At 34.3% G+C, this 18740-nt stretch overlaps 1 protein-coding gene across 2 annotated transcripts; it reads right to left on the bottom strand.

The window, feature by feature from the left end:
• Window positions 1–1876: 1876 nt before the first annotated feature.
• Window positions 1877–8866, bottom strand: LOC132299814 (vesicle-associated protein 2-2-like). Of its 2 annotated transcripts, none has more exons than XM_059796637.1 (10): window positions 8551–8866; window positions 7837–7965; window positions 7418–7488; window positions 7234–7315; window positions 5290–5405; window positions 5038–5220; window positions 4882–4959; window positions 4418–4579; window positions 3791–3868; window positions 1877–2258 (listed from the first exon to the last, which is right to left on the bottom strand). In XM_059796637.1, the coding sequence occupies exons 2-10, from the start codon at window positions 7883–7885 to the stop codon at window positions 2145–2147; spliced, it is 933 nt and encodes a 310-aa protein (XP_059652620.1). In that variant the 5' UTR covers window positions 7886–7965; window positions 8551–8866; the 3' UTR covers window positions 1877–2144. The 2 variants fall into 2 exon arrangements, with proteins under 2 accessions (XP_059652620.1, XP_059652621.1); XM_059796638.1 differs by having other exon boundaries at window positions 4882–4956; window positions 8551–8863.
• Window positions 8867–18740: the final 9874 nt, after the last annotated feature.

Genomic DNA, 18740 nt, shown 5'->3' with positions numbered 1-18740 from the left:
TGATATGAGAGTAGTAACTTTAAGTAGGAAAGTTCAGGTTTCTCTCTAATTTTTTCTAACAGCACTAGCATAGGCAGAATAATGCACTTTGTACATTGCATGTTTAATACTAGAGAAAAAGACCTATTTATTTGGTGGAAAACTTGGTGTATCAGCACTCCATTTGATGCAGAGTTCTGATGCTGTACTGCATTATCTTCCATTTGGTAGTTTTAAGGCTGTGTTTGGTGCAGGCACGAGGGGAAGGAAAAGAACAATATCGAGGAAATCATTTTTCTTGTTTGGTTATGATGGTAGGGAGGAGGAAAAATTAGGGAAAGTATGTTAGCATTGTTTTATTTTGTTTATCATCCGCTTTTATTTTTTACCATTCTGGATCATCTTTCAGAAAATTTCTTATATTATATTAGGTACCAGAGAAAATAAGAGGGAAATCGTTTTCTTCTCTCCTTCACTATCATTTTGTTTTCCTTTCCATCACCAAGTCCATGAACCAAAGTGTACCTGGCCACCGGACTAGACATTGGAGATAGAAAACAAGAACGCGATTATCACTCGTTATATTGCATTCTATGTGACCGCTATTATACCTTTTCTCACTTGTGGACTGAATTGTATATAAACTCGCGTTCTATTAAGGCCAAATAGTCATTCGGATTATAGTCTCTGTTTATAATCTGTTTTATGAAGAGGGATTATTTCAATGTAGACTAAAATTTATTTTTCTTCTGAGCTGAGAAAATTTTCTACACAAGGTGTTTTAAAGGAGTCGTTTGTACATGACATAATAACGGTTCCAATCTTTAATGCCAAGTTAGTGTTATAACAGCCTACTTCGATCCTCTCCTGTACCTCACCATGTTTCCAATCTTTAATGCCAAGTTAGTGTTATAACTAGGGCTGCAACTTGGGCGGGTTGGGTGAGGCTGGCACTCATTTCGGGCTAGGTCCATATAAAAAATCTTCAACCCAAGTTTAGCCCAAGCCGCTTTAATCCCGAGCCGAGCTGCCCAAGCTCAGCCCATATGTAATTTGTCCACTCTGAGCCTGCACTAACCCACCTCAGAAGAATTTGTGTGTAAAAATTAAATCAATTAATGATACACTCCTGAATTAATTGAAACCTTAAACATAACTACAAAACACACTACCAACTTGGCTACTACACTCTTATGACTTAAGTATAATTATAAATATATATCATATTTTCGGGCTCAAGTTGGGTTTCGGGCTTCACCCATTTCAACCCAAGCCCAACCCAAATTAAATTCGGACTCAAAATATATAGTTCAGGCTCAAACCGAAATTAGAAAAATATTGCCCAACCCCACAAAATTTCGGACTGAACTTGAATTATTTCGGGTTGAACCCGACCGAGTTGCAGCACTAGTTATAACAGCCTACCCTGATCCTCTCCTGTACCTCACCCGTTCAGCGCATCCTTCACGCTATTAAAAACAACAGTACTCTCATCACAATGTAACACACTTTTTGACCATACATAATCGTGAATGAGAATTTTTACGAACTTGATGTTCATAAATCCGTTAGTCTAGAAATTCTTGTTGGACAATTGAACCTTCTCCTGTTTCTATCGTAATACACTTCATCATAGATGCAATGTAAAATCGTGCAACACATTTATATTGACGATGCAATACCCATGTACATCATGTTGCAACACTGCAACACCTTACACGCTATTGTTGCGTTATCAACTTTTGCTTTAGCAATTTAAAGCATTGAACTACACTGAGCATCCTAATCCCATAACAGCCCAATATAAACAGTTATGTAATTTTCTCTGATGCCAATCTGTCTCAGTTATGTAATTTTCTTCTTTTTACATACTTATAAATCATCCCTTCTGAAACAGTGAAAAGAATTACCCCAAACTTTGTATTGGAAAGTCAACTTAAAAGTAATTTGTCTACTGAAGAAAAGGAAAAGGAAGCACCATTACATGCAAATTCTTATTAAAAAGATCACATATAGACATGTTGTATCGACAATCCCAGTATAGACTTGACTAACTAAACATAGCATCAGGTTTCTTCACCTAAATTCTTTTTCTTGTACCGAAATTTTGTAACTCAAACAGGCATGGAGCATCTCTTGTAATGTCTTCATACCAATGTTCTCCATCAACGGTGCAAAAGATATCCGAGCATAACACTGATGAGTGCCACCATACAGACAAACAGTAAAGGAAATCCCACCTGAACTTTTCTCATGTTTCTCTTACTTCTCAATAATGCCTGCGAAGCAAAGGTAGCCAGAGTCACGAAGCAAGTCCAACAACAATAAGTTTCTGATTCGTGCAGAGTATACTGAAGTGAGTTTCACAGGACAGAGGAAAATACCAAGGGATGAGGACGGACATGGGTTGAAAAGGGGTCTAAACATGTTACCCACTTGGTCAAATATTATCCTAAGGGTGCATATGGAACAAAATACAATGAATAATGATCCATAAAGGCCAGAATGAGTTCAAAATATTTTTTGTATGGTAATCAAGAACCAAAATCGGTATTGAAAATTCCTTCAAAATGCAGACAATCTCAAGTTTGACAAAGAAAAGTGCATGCAAGAGTTTAAATAAAATTAGAATTCCAGATTCATTGATGTAGTTTGACCACAGCTTAATAAGGTGAACCAACAAAATGGAGCACTCTTCAATACGAAGACTTTCATTCCTTGCACGCACCCACTACTGTCTCCAATGGGATTCAAACCCTTTCAACCTCCCATGTGGGAGGAAGAGTACAAACTACTTGAGCTAAACGCCTAGCAGTCAATACAGAGAGAGTACGCGGTTCCTCGAACCAAAGACATTGTATCTTGGATTTTATAGGGAATGCATTAATGTTAACATTTAAAATTGAAACTGCAAGATACCTCCCTCTAAAGAGTAAGTTGTAACATTTTCAATTGTTAAAAAGGGCAATTGCAAAAACTTGTATAATACAGAGGTAATTTTGCAATTAACCCTTCAATGACAATAGATTTAGAGAAGCTTATTGCACAAGACCAAATGTGTGTAGCAGGAGGTTAGTGTTAATTTTTTAACGGATAATTATTTTCATAGGCAATTTATCTGCATAGGCGAATGGATATATTACATAAATAGTTCATTCTACTTGTCGCATATTTTCTGCATCCTACACATGGTAGGTATCCTTCTATTACAGTGTTGTAACTTTTGGGTCTTTGGGAAAAAAACTGTAAATCTTTGGAGGAGATAGTTGATTTTTTGGATATGTTTAGTGTTTAGGGACCCTATTTTTTGGATATGTTGAGTGTTTAGGGACCCTATTTGGGCTTTTGCGGGGAGTGCACCCTATTTTTTGGATATGTTGAGTGTTTAGGGACCCTATTTGGGCTTTTGCGGGGAGTGCTCCCCTTTTTGAGCACCATCTAATGAAATCTTACTTACCAAACACACAAAAAAAATAAAAAATAAAATTATAACTTTAATTTCACTGTAATCTAGATTTTATGGTTCCGTTCCAACTATAATATGATAGTTTATATAGATATTTTATTCACTGCCAAATTTAAGGGGACAGGCTGTCACTGAATTCATCGTGGACGTCAATGGCAGGTAGTTGTATAATGCATGGTAAGCCTTTATCATTCAAAATCGTCCAAGCTCCATCTCTCGTTCTACGTGATCAGTTCTCAACAAGTTACAGTAATGACGAGTGACATTATAGGGTTTATGCCTAAATGACATCAGCCCTATAATGAGAAATACTCAATAAGAAATGTATGCAATTAATGAAGTTACCAATTCTTTTTGTAAACTTTCCCTCTCTTGAAATGTCAATCTTCTTTCTTCTGTTAGCTTCGAAATTGTAACTTTAGCCTGCAAAGGAAGTCCACAACATTTCATGACTACCACACTTCAAACTTTGTAAAACATTTTATACGAATTTTGTAAAATTCAAGCAGTCAAGCAGCCCCACTCATGATGCAAGTGGACAGGACAAGGGTCTGTAATACTAATAATTACATATAATAATAATAATAAAAAAAAAACAGTTCTGATTATAAAAAATTCACAATTAAAACATCAATACATATTGTTCTCACTACAAGAAAATGAAAAAAAGTGGACTAGGTCATTACATGTATGAGAGACTACCTGGGGCTGGATCAAGCTTATCAGTATTTTATGCAAATGAAAAACCTTGTAATCTTATGCATATATTCCATATAACTTGTACGCGGAGGAAGAATTTATATGCAAACTAAGCCCACAGCTATCACATTTTTGTCTCTCATGAGATGGGTCTACCATATACAGGGAAAACACACGAGAGAGTCCAATTTCTGATGCAACTAACTAGGCAACAAATGCCATATCGTTATAATGACATTACGTTGGAAACCAGAAACAACGGAGAAAACTGACCTCACTCAGTTTTGATTCAAGTTCATTAATTTCTGACTTCATATCCTCAATATCTTTAACTAACTTCAGCTCCTCTGTGCCCTTCATTGTGACATATTCTACATCATTTTCTGGCTTTAACTCACCATTTTCCAATTTGGACTCCTCCACCTCTTTAGTAACCTAAAACAAGAAAAAAATAAGCCATTGGAACAAAATTGAATCTCAATTCAAATTCTATCATAATGAAATCCAACTAGTAAAATAACACCAAGGAAACTATAATACAAAATTTAAGCTCCAATGCACCCTTCGATGCACATGTACAAACCCTAGTAATAACCTCCAACTTCTAAGAACAGGGCCAAAAATTTTTTAAAGCAAGTTTATGTCTAATAATAGAAGCATATTAAAATGATGGGGAAAAAATGGTATAAATGAACCTGACACTGTCAACAATGTTAAGTAACAGAAGGATCTCTTACTGTGTGCCACTGAGTGAGGCTTTCATCTTTACTCGGTACTTGGTCATTCAGTATTGAAGATTCATGAGCTGGCACCTGCTTCAAATGGTAGAAAGAAAAAGGTCATAAATAAGCCTGACATTATCAATGAAGTTAAGTAGCAGGAGAATCTCTTACTGTGTGCCGTTGAGTGAGGCCTTCAACTTTACTCAGTAGTTGATCTTTCAGTATTGAAGGTTCGTAAGCTGGCACCTGCTTCAATGTTCCACTGATTGGTGATACTACAGGTGAATCAGGTGGGCTGACAAGAATCACTCTCAGCTTGCTCTCGTCAATATATTTACCATCATCTTTGGCAAACTGCCAAACGATAAAAATGAGAAACCAGACTAGAAATCAGGACCAACAACTTCCTACACAAGTACTTACAGTGCTAGATGTAATATCCTCATTGGTTGTCCCTGCTGGAACAACTGTGGTTTGAACCAAAAACTTGTCTTTGCATACCATGTCTGGGGGAACCAACCGTTGTGCTTGCATTGTAACTGCATAAAATCCAAATGAAACAGAAACAATGGCACCATCAACTCTATTAAAATGAACAACAATAGATAAAGACTACAATGCAAAACCAAGTGAAGATAATAAGTGAAAACAACTTTTGGGACAACAGAATATGCTTCATTTAAGTTGAATAACACATCTATTCTAATGCAGATGGCAATTGAAAGAACGGACATATGATGAAATAAATTTTACTTCTTTTCCTTTTGCAATGTCCATCTTCTATTCTAACTGAGGAACTTTAACACGCACACTTCATCATGGAAGGCACATCATCTGCTTCCTTCGGTAATGGCTCAATTCTTCTGCTTTATTGGAGAATAATAATGCACTCGCGCAGTTGTGCATAACTAATAACTATTCATCTCCTAAAACTAACTGAATGTAAATATGCTAGTCAGCATGTCATCTTCATTAATAAGTTGGACCAACTTCTTCACTGAGCTTACGACTTTTTTTTCTTTTCAATAACAAGAATGATTGTCAGTTATTCCCCTTTAAGAGAATGATATTAGATTTCCGCTACAAATGGATGGGATACTGGAAAAGCAAACTCTACATACCATGGTTACCTTTGCACACTTATGACAGCAGCAACAGGAATTTCATGTATTTTCTACTGAGATACAAATAATGTCAGGTCTAGACAGTGGATATTGACTTCAAAGACAGTAAAAACTATTTAGACTCAAACAACATCTAAAGAAAAGTGAAATTATTAAAATCCCCAGAAATCATAACCCCTGCAACCACACTCCCCCAAACCAAAAAAAAAGTCAACCAAGTCTGTCATAACAACATGCAAAAAATCTCAATGTATTAGTAGATGAGCAAGAAGATGCCATGTCATAAAATATCCTAAGATGCTAAATGTTCATGTCACTGCATCTCCTACGGGAAGGGAAACAGATGACCAAACTCCAAAATTAGTCATTATAACAGAGCCCAAAATCTACCTCTCACTTCCATAAATCGAGCATATAAATAATGGGGAAATTAAGACATAGGGTAACAACAACCAAGCCTTTTCCCAATTACTCGGGGCAAATTAAGACGTAGAGAATTCGTTAAAAAAAATGAATATTATTATGACCCAGTGGAATAACATTCAAAATTACATCCTTCCATGAGTTCCCCTGCCGACAGCCTCAGAAATGCATATGCTTAATAACTTTCTTATTTTTTCTTTTTCATATCTTCCCTCTCTTTGTTCAGATCTTCCACCATCCCTCTCTGTCATTTTATCAACTTTCATTCCAACAACTACAAAGTCTGCCTCACATTTTCACATATGGAACCATTTTGCATAAACTTTGGACTTATATTTCGAAAAGTCTCGATGCATAACAGCAATCTATAGAAGATACCATTATTTTCATTACCACTGCCATTGTCAATAACTTATCCATGACTTGCCGTTTTTGTAGCTCCTATACACCAAAGCTATCTACATAATTTATGGATCCCCTAAAAAATGTTTCCAGTTCAAAGTTTTAAACCACTAACAATATGAACTGTTTGAACTCCTTAATCTTTATGAAGGAGTACTGACCATCCCCATTTGACTTTACATCATTACTAAATTAGTTTCATGTATTGCCCTGACAAATGCATCAAGTTTTTATTCAGCTTTCTGGTTCTGTAAAACCTTATGACATACAATATAAAAGTACAAGGACTATCAAGACAAAAATAAAATAATCATTTTCAATTTCCTAGTCCACCCATATATCTCCCCAGTCCATGTTAACTCTTCAAAATTCAACCAAGCAAATACCTTGTAGACATTTAGATATGGTAAGAACATACCAGTGAATTCACATGTTGATTTTGGATCAATTGTGCCTGTGTTTGGTCGCACACAGTATTTTTTTGGAGAGGTAGTTTTAACCTGCCAATCATGCCATGATATTATTGCTACTTAGAATGCCATTTAGCAAATGCAATCTTTTCACTATTATCATTTTTGTGAATAAGCAAAATGTGTCCGCACCTTGAAAGCAACATGATGATTGGAGTTATTGAACAGTTGAACACAGCATGAGCTTTGCTTCTTCAATTCAACTTTAAAAAAGATGGCAAATATATTGAGACATGTTAGCCCACTACTTTAAATTTAATAACGCAGTCGCAAAATCTGATAGAGAATGAATTGAACTGAAACAAAAGTCTGATCTTAGTAAAGTTAAAACCAATTTTTTGTTCATTTCTTCAATATAAAAGTATAAGCCTTCTCTAAAGCGTAGCTAGGGTGAATTTAACAACATAACATCTGATTTTCAGGGCCGCAAAACTTAGTTCCACCATTACAACAATATATATATATATATATGTAACAAATTGTTTATTTCCTAATTATGAAAGGAAAAATATGTAAAGAGCACCAGAGATGAGCGAGGTAGAACGACTCACATATGAATTTGAGTTCTCGGGGTTGAATATCCACAAGTTTTGTGTTCATTTTGCTGCTTCACAGAATTGCAAATGACCCTTTCTGCATCCAAGGCTACAAAGTAGCAAATGACATCCAGTTCACTTAACCTGCAAATTCATACATAATTGTACAAGTCCAAAGATCAAAAACAGCCATTTTACCATCACATAATTTAGAAAGAGAGAGAGAGAGAGAGAGAGTCTGTTGACTATTAGTAAAAGTTCTCTTTCTTTTTTTTTTTTTTTTTTTTTTTTTTCTTTTTTTTTTTTTTTTTCCTGGTAAAGACTATTACTAAAAGTAGTGATCAGAAAATGATAAACAAAAAAACAAAAAAAAAAAAAACAGAGCAATCTCCAAAAAGTACCATCAGAATCAACCGAACAGTTAATATCAAACCCTTCTTAGTTCAGAATCGAAACCACTATACAAATCATATTTCTTCAATCGCACAACAACAAACTCAGAATTTTACCAAACGTCATGCGCTTCAACGAACCGAGATCATAATCAAAGCCACTATGCAAGTCATATTTCTTCAATTACACAACAATAAACTCAGAATTAAACTCAATGCCTAATCAAAATCGTCTCTTACTAATCAACTCAAATCGTACAAGAACACACAGTAGACGAAAACATGTCCGATCAATCAAACGACACTGTTGGAATCAGAAAAGGAAACCAAAACTTACCGGATGGACTGTAGACTCTGTAGCGACGACGAAGACTAGAGAGTTCGAGAAACGGAATTTAATGGCTTGTGACAGCGATGAATTTAAGGTGGGTTCTTGAATTAAATTCAATTGCGTGGAAGTGCCGTTTCAGTTGTTGATTGGATACGTATAGTTAAAACCTCACCCTTCGTTGAATCGGAAGAGAGAGAGAAACCCTAGAATATTTTATATAGAGAGTGTGTGCGAGTGTGTTTTATAGAGAGAGAGAGAGAGGAGGGGAGATCGGTTTGGTGGTCTGAAACACTTTTTAGGACTGAAATGGGGGGAGTGAAAGCGAAGTACGGACTATAAAGAGTTTGTGGCGGTGGTTGTGTTGCGAAGGTAGTGTGGGTCTGTAGACGGTTGTACCGACCCTTTCGGCTGGTTATTTCGGCTCGGCTTCGCTTTTTTATCGGCTCGGCTCGAATGGAGGAACTATCTGGTGTGGAAGATGCTATACTTCCACCAAGAAAAATGAAATTTAAGCAGACAAGTGAGACCTAAATATTTGTGGAAGACTTGTTTATCCTTAAACACGGATCTAAGGAGATTCCGACTAGTAATTTGCATCTAACTTATTGGCTAGAGTAATTTTTTTTTATTTTTTATAAGGCCTAGTGGAATCCAATCTGTGAAATAATTTAATCGTTGTGGTAAAGATCGAAATACCAAATGAATCATTACCATAAAATATAGAGGAACGGTTATAAGCGTCTATATTGTAAAATTGATTTTTAACAAAGATTAAAAAGACATATAGATGAAATAATGAATAAAATATATATGAATTAAGTGTTAACACTATAAATTAGATTGTAAATTCGTAATACACCCGTATATATCATGCATATGATTAGTCTAATTTTAGACTAAGGAAGCATGGTTATCCATTCCATCCATCTTTTGTTGTGGCTTATTAGAATATTTTTTATTCTCATTATTTTAGGTTTTTTCAAATGTGAAAATTTGTTTCTGTGATGTCTAGCCAAGAAGTCAATATCAAATGTTTCAACTTTCAAGTAAGGAAATCAAAATAGAAATATTATAATTTGGGCAAATAAAGAATGCATGACTCATGAGTATATAAATTATAAAACTGCCTAATATTTTTACTAGTTGCGACCAGAAAAAATAAATAAATAAATAAATCACGGCAAAAACAAAATTATGAAGTGTGGTAGATGAGGAGGTTGGATCAAAGCTAACAACTCAATTTAGAGAACAAGAAGTCAAGGTAGTAAGAGATCCTTCCATTCATTCTAATAAATTAAAATATTAAAAGAATATTAAAGTTACCAAATTTTATTTATGTGAACGCTGTGTTAAATCCTGTACATCATCATTGTAACCACACGTGAAGGGATTAACCATTCTATTCACATAAATGAATTTGAGTGATTGCCGAGATTCATATATCACTTCTCATATCAAAATTATGGCTCTCACCTTCAACCAATAACGCGGAATCAAATATTGAGCAAATCACATTTGTGATTTATTTATTTATTTTTCATTAAAAAAATTGAATCAAAAGAAGCTTAACCTTTATCACTTTTCTCTAATGTTCTGAATAGCTTATTATGCCCTTTTCTGGAATCTACACAAATCCCACATTGTAAGGTTAGACAGCCATTATAGCTGGCTTAAATGCTCTTTAGTGCCACAGAGGGACAACAAAGTGCCTATAATTTGGTATCCTATAATAAAACTTTGAATTTGTGTCCCACAATGCATTATGTTATTCCTTTTCTTTTCCTTTTATGTAAAATTGGATTATTAGCATTATAAATATGACCCATTTTTAAAAAAAAAAAATTAATAAAAAAAGGTCTACTTTTTGGGGGAGAAACTATGCATACTATGATTCCACCATATTAGACAAAAGTTGTCATTTTCAACTTTTCTAGGCAAACTTGTATTCTTAGGCATCCATAAAACATGTTATACAACTCACTTTTTAGTAATTGTCGGTTCAGCAATACTCACTAGAAAACAAGAGCTTTTGGTCGCAAAATGGTGGTAAGAACCATGGTTTATAATATGACACAACTTATTAGCTGTTTGGTTTCAGTTACTTTAGAAGGGATTTTTATTTTTTTAGAACTAAAAATGTTATATAAAAATTTTCTGTCTGGTTAGTTTGTGAAAGCTATTTTTTTAAAATTCAGTTTTTTAAAAAAAAACTTGTTTACATATAACAATTTAAAAATATTTTTATATTTTTTGAGTTCTTAAAAACTATTTTTAGAGAACTGGACCAAGGATAGTGTTGAAGAGTGCAGATGCAGGTTCTTAATAAGTTGAGGAGATCGTTCCACGTCTATCAAAAAAGTTGAGATTAGAGGTTGAGTGGAGCTCCAATGTAGCACAAGAAATTCTTGTAGAGGAGATTGAGAGAGAGAAGGCAGATTTGTTTAACATCTTATGATAGCTTAAATCTTAAAAGACTATTATTTATGATTATGGTTGTGGTGGTGTATATGTATTTTAACCCCTTTAAATGTAAAGAGTTCATTCCTATTTATATTACTTTCATTTAGGTAAGAACCCTTGGTTATGAGAGTTAACTCCCTCTTTATCCAATTGTCATTTTTCCTAGGTAAAGACCCTTGATTACGAGGGTAGTTCCCTCTGTTGCCCCTTTCGAGGTGGTGATGATGGCATGTATTGAATGCGGGTCTTATCAATCAATCAACAAATATTTAATGCATTATGTTGTCTCTATTACTCGATCTCAGCTATTGGATATTAAACATTCTTTAATACTTGGAACTCAGCCACCTAACTACTGATACTTAGATTCCCACTATCAGCAAAGGAAAAGAGAGACTAATCAAGGGCCAGCCCTCTGAAACCTCAATTTTTCGTTCCTTGTTCACACCTTGAGCCCTCCTTTTACAAAGGTTTGCTCAAGGCGAGAACTGTTTTCTAATGAATATACAAGAAACTTTTTCTACAAAAGCGAGTTTCATACGAGGGTTTGGTGAAACCCATCCGACTAGAACAGGACATCACCATAGGAGCGCGAAGGGTAGCAACCCTTTACCCTTGTGAATTCAGTATTCACCATAAACCTAGTAGCTCGAGACTCCTGGTCCTGTCAAGAAGGTGCCAATTAGGACTAGATAAGGTCTTATCAGAATTGGTCAGATGTATTTTCAATCATAAATAGTGTCACATGGCGTATGGTGACCTTATGATTTCAAAAAGTTAGAGTAATTTTATTATTGATTCTATGGTTATATATATTGATGGCTACGAAGCAATTGTTAATTCTAATAAATTAAAAACAATAGTTTTAAAAAAAAAGAAGTGGTAGGCAAATGTCCAACAACTATTCTTGTTAGCTTTCAAAAAAAAAAAAAAAAAAAAACTTTTTAAAAAATATTTATGTCATTAATTACCACATCAAGTTGTATGATGCAATAAAAGAAATTGTCAATTATATTAATTTTCTATGTGAATATATAATAAATAAGTAATAATTCTCTAAATTCTAATATTTGCTGAGGTTTTTCATTTAAAAAAAATCTAGCTTATTCCCTAACCGACAATGCAAATCAAGAGAATTTTATGTTTTTTTGGATGCATTTGACGGGATCCAAGCTGAATTTCATCAAATGAATTCAAAGAATAAAAATTCCTTTGAGGTACTGTCGGTCTAACCGATAGAGTCTTAAATATAAATAGTATTAGTCATATATATAATGCATATCATATTTCTTTAAATATTGTTAAAAAAAAAAAAAAAGTTTGTTTAAATAGTATTATTCATATATATATATATATATACACAGTATATTGTTTAAATAGTATTATTCACATATGATAGTACAATTCATGTTTTGTCAGTATAATTACATCTACGTGGATTTGACATCATATCTCTCACCAACTTTGTTTCATTCCTTTGTAAAATAAGAGTTTTTTTATTTTTTTATTTTTATTTTTTATGGAATTTTAAGCAACTATATTATAAATAAAAATAATTACAAATGGAAAGAAGGCCAATGGCCAAACATGACAAGGAGCCCAAACAAAAAGGCCCAAACCCAATTACAATCCTAGCCCAGGAGACAAATTAACGGCTACAAAATCGCTAATAGAGGTTATCTAACCACCAATTTCGGTAAACAATTTGGGAATTCCTATGCACTGAAGTATAGAGAGTGTGATCAATCCGGCGGCCTTGGAGGAGGACGGCGACGACAACAATTCGAAGAGACATTCTAATCCTTGAGAATGGAAGAGGTCGCTGCACAATCTCTGAGAAGCCCTAATTTTAGGATTGAAGTAATGGTATGGCAGACTTTGCTGAAGAAAACCCTTTAAGAGGACTCCTTGCCTTTGAAAATTCTGTGGTTCCTTTTTTCCCATGTGTTGTAGACGATAGAGGATAGGCTAATTTTCTTAAAGTGGTTCACCGCTGAATTAAGTTTCCATTGATTGCTTATTACAACTATCAAGTCTGCCCAATTTCGAGCCTGTGTGTGGAATCTGCATCTGTATTGGATGTGTCTCCATATTGGCGCAATAAACGGGCATTTGAAGAAAAGATGGTCATGGGATTCTGTGTGAATTTTGCAGAAGGCACATATGTTATGCAGCTTTGCCATTGATTTGCAGTTAAGAGTAGGAAGCCTTGATTGAACAGCAAGCCAGATGTTGAATTTCATTATGGGAATTGTGTGTGAATGCCATGCTAGGTCATGCCAAAAAGCTGTGCTGTGATGGCCTTCAAGGTAAGCTCTAGTAAGCTTAAGGTTGTATGTGCCTGTTGTTGAAATAGTCCAGACTTTCTTATCCTCTCTAGAAACACAAGGAGGTGGCAGAGTGAGAAGCTCAGGGATAACATCAGTGATTAAGGAGGGGAATGACCAGGAGTTGTTGAAGATGAAGACATCAACTGTTGTGGATTCATTGTGCCCAATGTTAATGAGGATGGAAGATGAGAATCTAAGGCAGAGAGGCCCCCCAGGAGCCCAATTGTCTAGCCAAAATGAGGTTCCAATGCCATTTCCAATTTTGTGAATAATGAGAAGCCTGGCAAGGTGTCTTAACTGAAGGATCTTCCTCCAGCTCCATGAACATGGCTGAGGATAAGCCAAAGTCCAAAGATTTCTAGCTTTGATGAGGTGAGTATGACACCATCTTATCCAAAGTCTATCTGAATTATCAGTTTGAAGATGCCAAATAAATCTCATAATGCTTGCTTTATTTGAAATCTCCAAATTTGGGATTCCCAATCCACCTGCTTCTTTAGGCTTGCACACATTGCCCCAATTGATTTTAGCCCCTGTGGATTTCATCTCAGGCCCTGACCATAGGAAAGCTCTGAAAATTCTATTCAGTTCACTTATAACCCCTTTTGGAAGGATGAAGATGCTGCACCAATAGATTTGTGTGGACACTAGGACAGACTTGATCAATTGCATTCTTCCGGCATATAATAGGGACCTTGCAGTCCAGTGTGTAATTCTGTGGGTGATCATATCAACTAGTAAGCTCCAATGAGATGATTTGAGGTTTGTAGAGATCAAAGGGACTCCAAGGTACTTGACTGGCAGAGAACCCACTGCAATGCCTAGCAAGGATGAGATGTCAGTTTCTGTAGATTGGTGAATTCCAGAGAAGAATGCAGTGCTTTTGTTGAGGTTGATTTGCAGCCCAGACATTAAGCAGAAATGGTCAAGAGCATTCTTGAGGGTAGATACAGAGTTGATATCACCATAAGAGAACAAAATGAGGTCATCAGCATATGATAAGTGGGTGATCTTATGATGTTTGCATCTTCAGTGGTATTTGAAACCATGAGCCCTAGCCACAAAGTTCTTGATGACTGCAGAAAGTGCCTCCATAACAATCACAAAAATGAATGGAGAAAGGGGGTCTCCTTTCCTCAACCCCCTTCTGCCTTTGAAGTAGCCTTGGAATTCCCCATTAAGAGCAACTGTGAAAGAAGGGGATGTGATGCAAGCTTTGATTAAAGAGATGAATTTGTGAGGGTAGTTCAGGAGAGTTAGGCAGTTGAGTGCAAAGTCCCAATTGACAGAATCAAAAGCTTTCCTCAAATCTATTTTAATGGCACATCTAGCTGGCACAGTATCTCTGTGGTAACCCCTGAGAAGCTCATGAGCCAAAAGGATGGGGTCAGTGATTTTCCTTCCTTGAATGAAGGCTGATTGTGAGGGATCAATGATGTGGGGCAATGTGGATTGAAGTTTGGTTGCTAGTAATTTGGCAATGCACTTATACACAGTATTGACACAAGAGATAGACCTGTAGTCATGGAGAGAGGCTTGATTTTTACACTTAGGCACCATGGAAATATAGGTATTGTTAATTTTTGACAAGATTTTCCCATTTCTGAAGAACTCAGATGTTGCATATGTGACAGTTCTTCCCACAATATGCCAAGTTTTTTGGAAAAAATGAGCATTGAAGCCATGTGGACCAGGAGCTTTATCAGGGTTGAGCCTCAGCATGCAATTTTCAATGTCAGCATTTGATGGATTCTTTTAAGGCCTGAGAACCAAATATATATATATATAGATATTTGATTTAAACTTGAACAAGGTTACGTAGGGTATGTTTGATTCTAGTTTTATTTTTTGTATTTTTAATTTTGTTGGCTAGCAACTGATAGTGAATAATATATTTGATAAAAACTATTTTATTTTGTATAGAGCTAAAATATTTCGTAAAAATTAAAAGTTGAAACTTAAGTTAGTGTTTTTACGTGTTTATTTAACAACAGGTACTGTAGCAAAACCTTATGGTCTTGTCTTTCAAAATTCAAATGGAATACTAAAAGTGCTTATTATTTTGTAAGTCTTGCTAAAACGTATTAGTATTATATACACACACACAAGTATATAAATTATTTGTTATGATTTAAAGAGAGAGACAAAAGAAAAAAAAAAGGGAAAATTATATATAAATGGAGTCAAAGTTCCATATTTACTTAGAGACTGAGTCAAAGTTCCATATTTCTCTAAAATGGATTACTGAGGTGGCACATGGTTTAGAAAATTGTGGTGCCTAAAATGCCCTTCTCTAATAAAAAAGTAGTACCTTCAGTGCAAAAAAGTAGTACCTTCAGTTCAAAAAAGTAGTACCTTCGGAGAAAAAGTAGTACCTTCGCGGGTGTTTAAAAAACATGGTACCTGGACGCCAAAAAGTAGTACATTCAGTTCAAAAAAGTAGTACCTTCGAAGAAAAAGTAATACCTTCGCGGAAGGGTATTTTAGGCACCACAATTTCTAAATAGTAAAAAACCATGTGCCACCTCAGCAATCCATTTTAGAGAAATATGAAACTTTGACTCAGCCTCTAAGTAAATATGAAACTTTGACTCCATTTATATGTAATTTTTCCAAAAAAAAAAATACTAGACAATGACAACTTTATTAATTAATCTTCTTTCTATTTATTTTTCTCATATAATTTGATTCCCCCAATTAAAAATTTCTACCTCTACTGATTGTCATTCAAAACATTATCTAATAACTTATTTTAATTCGGGTTAAAATAAAAATGCAAAAACAAAACTTATATCAAATAAACTTATAACGTTTAAAAATTCAGTGTTTAATATTTAAAATTAAAAGAAAATTAGTTCATGGGGACGCTGTGTTTCCAACATAGCATTAATTATGGGTCCTTGAGGGAATATCAATCCCGATGCAATTCAACCAAGTGAAGGTTGACTATGCTAAGTTTCTAACTCTCTAACGATAAGTTTGACTTACTCGCGCTCGGTACGTTATACACATTTATATCCTTATATATATGTGTGTGTAATTCTTCTTCTCCTGTAATTTTTTTTTTTTTGAAAAGCAAATGTAACATTCAAAATAATTATACACATTTATAAGCATTTCATATATTTGTCTAAAATTAAGAATTATGGGAAATAATGGATTTAAGACGAGCTTGCCGGCGGCAATTTAAAACAAAAAATGGTCTGATATATGAGAATCAATAGGCAACCAATTATATAAGCATTTTAGATTAAAAAAAAAAAGTAGCAAAAAATCAAAATATAAAATATATGAATTTTTGTCTAGTGTCACGATCTCCCATGGTACAATTGAAATCATTTTTCTATAAATTTTCATCTGTCTTTCACAGTAATTTTGATATCCTATATTTCTATTCGTGTACACGCGCGCGTGAGATTAAAAGTGTTATATATGTTTGAAAATGATGTATAAATTATATTTGGACAAAATTTGCGTATCAATGGATACATCGTATATCGAACGATAAGACAAACTATAATATAACTATATTATATATATATTTATTCCGTTACATTATTCTTACTTTAATTTTATGTGAATCGGTCAACATTACATGTTAGTATTTTTTATTTTATGATAACAAGAAGAAAAAATAAATTATCTTTACAACAATAAATTAAGTCAATTCCAAATAAAGGCCACAATATTATTAAAATACTTGCATGCAATTATTATTATTTTTGTTTTATTTTAAATTTTTTTATCCACACGAATTAATAATGAGGTGGGATACTACATCAGTACATCTGAACCATGAAAGTGAAATAAAACCAACCAGTTTGTTGAGAATTTATGAGATTAAAAAAAGAAATTAATGGCCACAGCCATGACAACCACTTGTGAAGCATCCTTCAACTGCCAGGACCAACCAAAGATAGTGTGCATCACATTTTTGTAAGCCATGTAGCCTCCAAGCTTGGATGCTGAACCAGCCACCAGCCACTCAAAATCTCTCTCTCTCTCTCTCTCTCACACACACACACACACACACACACAATATAAAACATTAAACTCTTTGAATTTAAAATGATTAGTCCAAGTTATATATAATTTAAAACTCACATGAATTCTATTTTAAATGTGACCAATTCATTCTAACTAATCAAGAGCTCTTGTTATTGACTACTGAATTAAGATATTTATTATATTTAACTATTTACGAGTCATAAATATTGTCTCACCCAACTGCCTATGTTTTCTGTTAAAAAGAAGAACGTTACATTATTAATTTAGTAAAAGTACTAAAATGGCCTTGAAGGAGTGATTACAGAAACTCCCTTGTCCTATCAATATATTTTTTTTTTGTTATAAATGGTTGTTATAAGAAATCAAGATGAAACTTGAAAGCACCAAATACATGCGTGTGTGTGTAAGTATATGAAACAATAAGAAAGTGTCACAAGGCTATATTTTGTCACATGTTAAATCATCAAAAACATCACACACTTTTGATCACAAATTTTGACGAATAATTTGTTTCAATTGGGAGTTGTTTGTCCCAGGTTGGGTTTAATAGGGCCTCATGTATTTGGGCCTGAGGTCTACTACTAGTTTAGCCTTCGGCTAACATTGTGTTTTGGGTCCTTTTAATTTTGTCCATATATATTTATATATTGAAATTTAACTTTCAAAAAAAATAAAATAAAATAATCGATAAATAAATGAATCACAAAAATTAGTTGACCCCTTATGAGTTAAAAAATAATCACTTGCATGACAGTTTTAGAGAGGGGAATAAATAATTTCACCTGAGAAGGATTGTCAATTTCATTGTGTGGAATTGAAAATAGGAGAGAGAAGAGAGATGAGTAAAAATTATGACCCAAAATACAAAAAAAAGTTTTCAAAATCCTTCTTTTTCAATGATGTAGGAGATGCAAGATTTTTATGTCGCAATTCAATTATTTTTATAACTTTGATAGGATAACCCAAAAAAATTGGCATATGCATGTGGAGGAATAAATGAACAATGCAACACTATTATAATAGTAGTATCTATATTCATCATCAACTTACAAACTAACATATGCAGTTAAAAAAAAAAAAAAAAAAAGTATATAAAGATGTATTCTTGGCAAAGGTCCTCCAACTCAATGATGCAAATCATGAGCACTGGAAAGCTAAATTTGTAGATGGTTTACCAACCTTCTTTGCTGAAAGAATCAGGAAAAAGCTTAGAGATATGAATAATGGTATCTCTATCCCTTACAGAAACTATACCTATGGTGGATTAGTCAACATTGTAATCCAAGAAGGTCTAGCTCTCTGTAATGATCTGAAGTTACAATCCCAGCTAAAATCCCAAAGATTAACTGGTCGAAAGGAAGTAGGTGAATTTTGTGATCAATTTGCCTACCAGACTCC

The sequence above is a fragment of the Cornus florida genome, unplaced genomic scaffold (assembly GCF_030987335.1).
Source record: "Cornus florida cultivar Cherokee Brave unplaced genomic scaffold, ASM3098733v1 CherokeeBrave_3.0.0_Hap2_Chr03, whole genome shotgun sequence".
In the NCBI taxonomy this organism is placed as follows: Eukaryota; Viridiplantae; Streptophyta; class Magnoliopsida; order Cornales; family Cornaceae; genus Cornus; species Cornus florida.
Note: the sequence above shows the minus strand (reverse complement) of the source record. Positions and strands in the feature narration are given on the sequence as shown.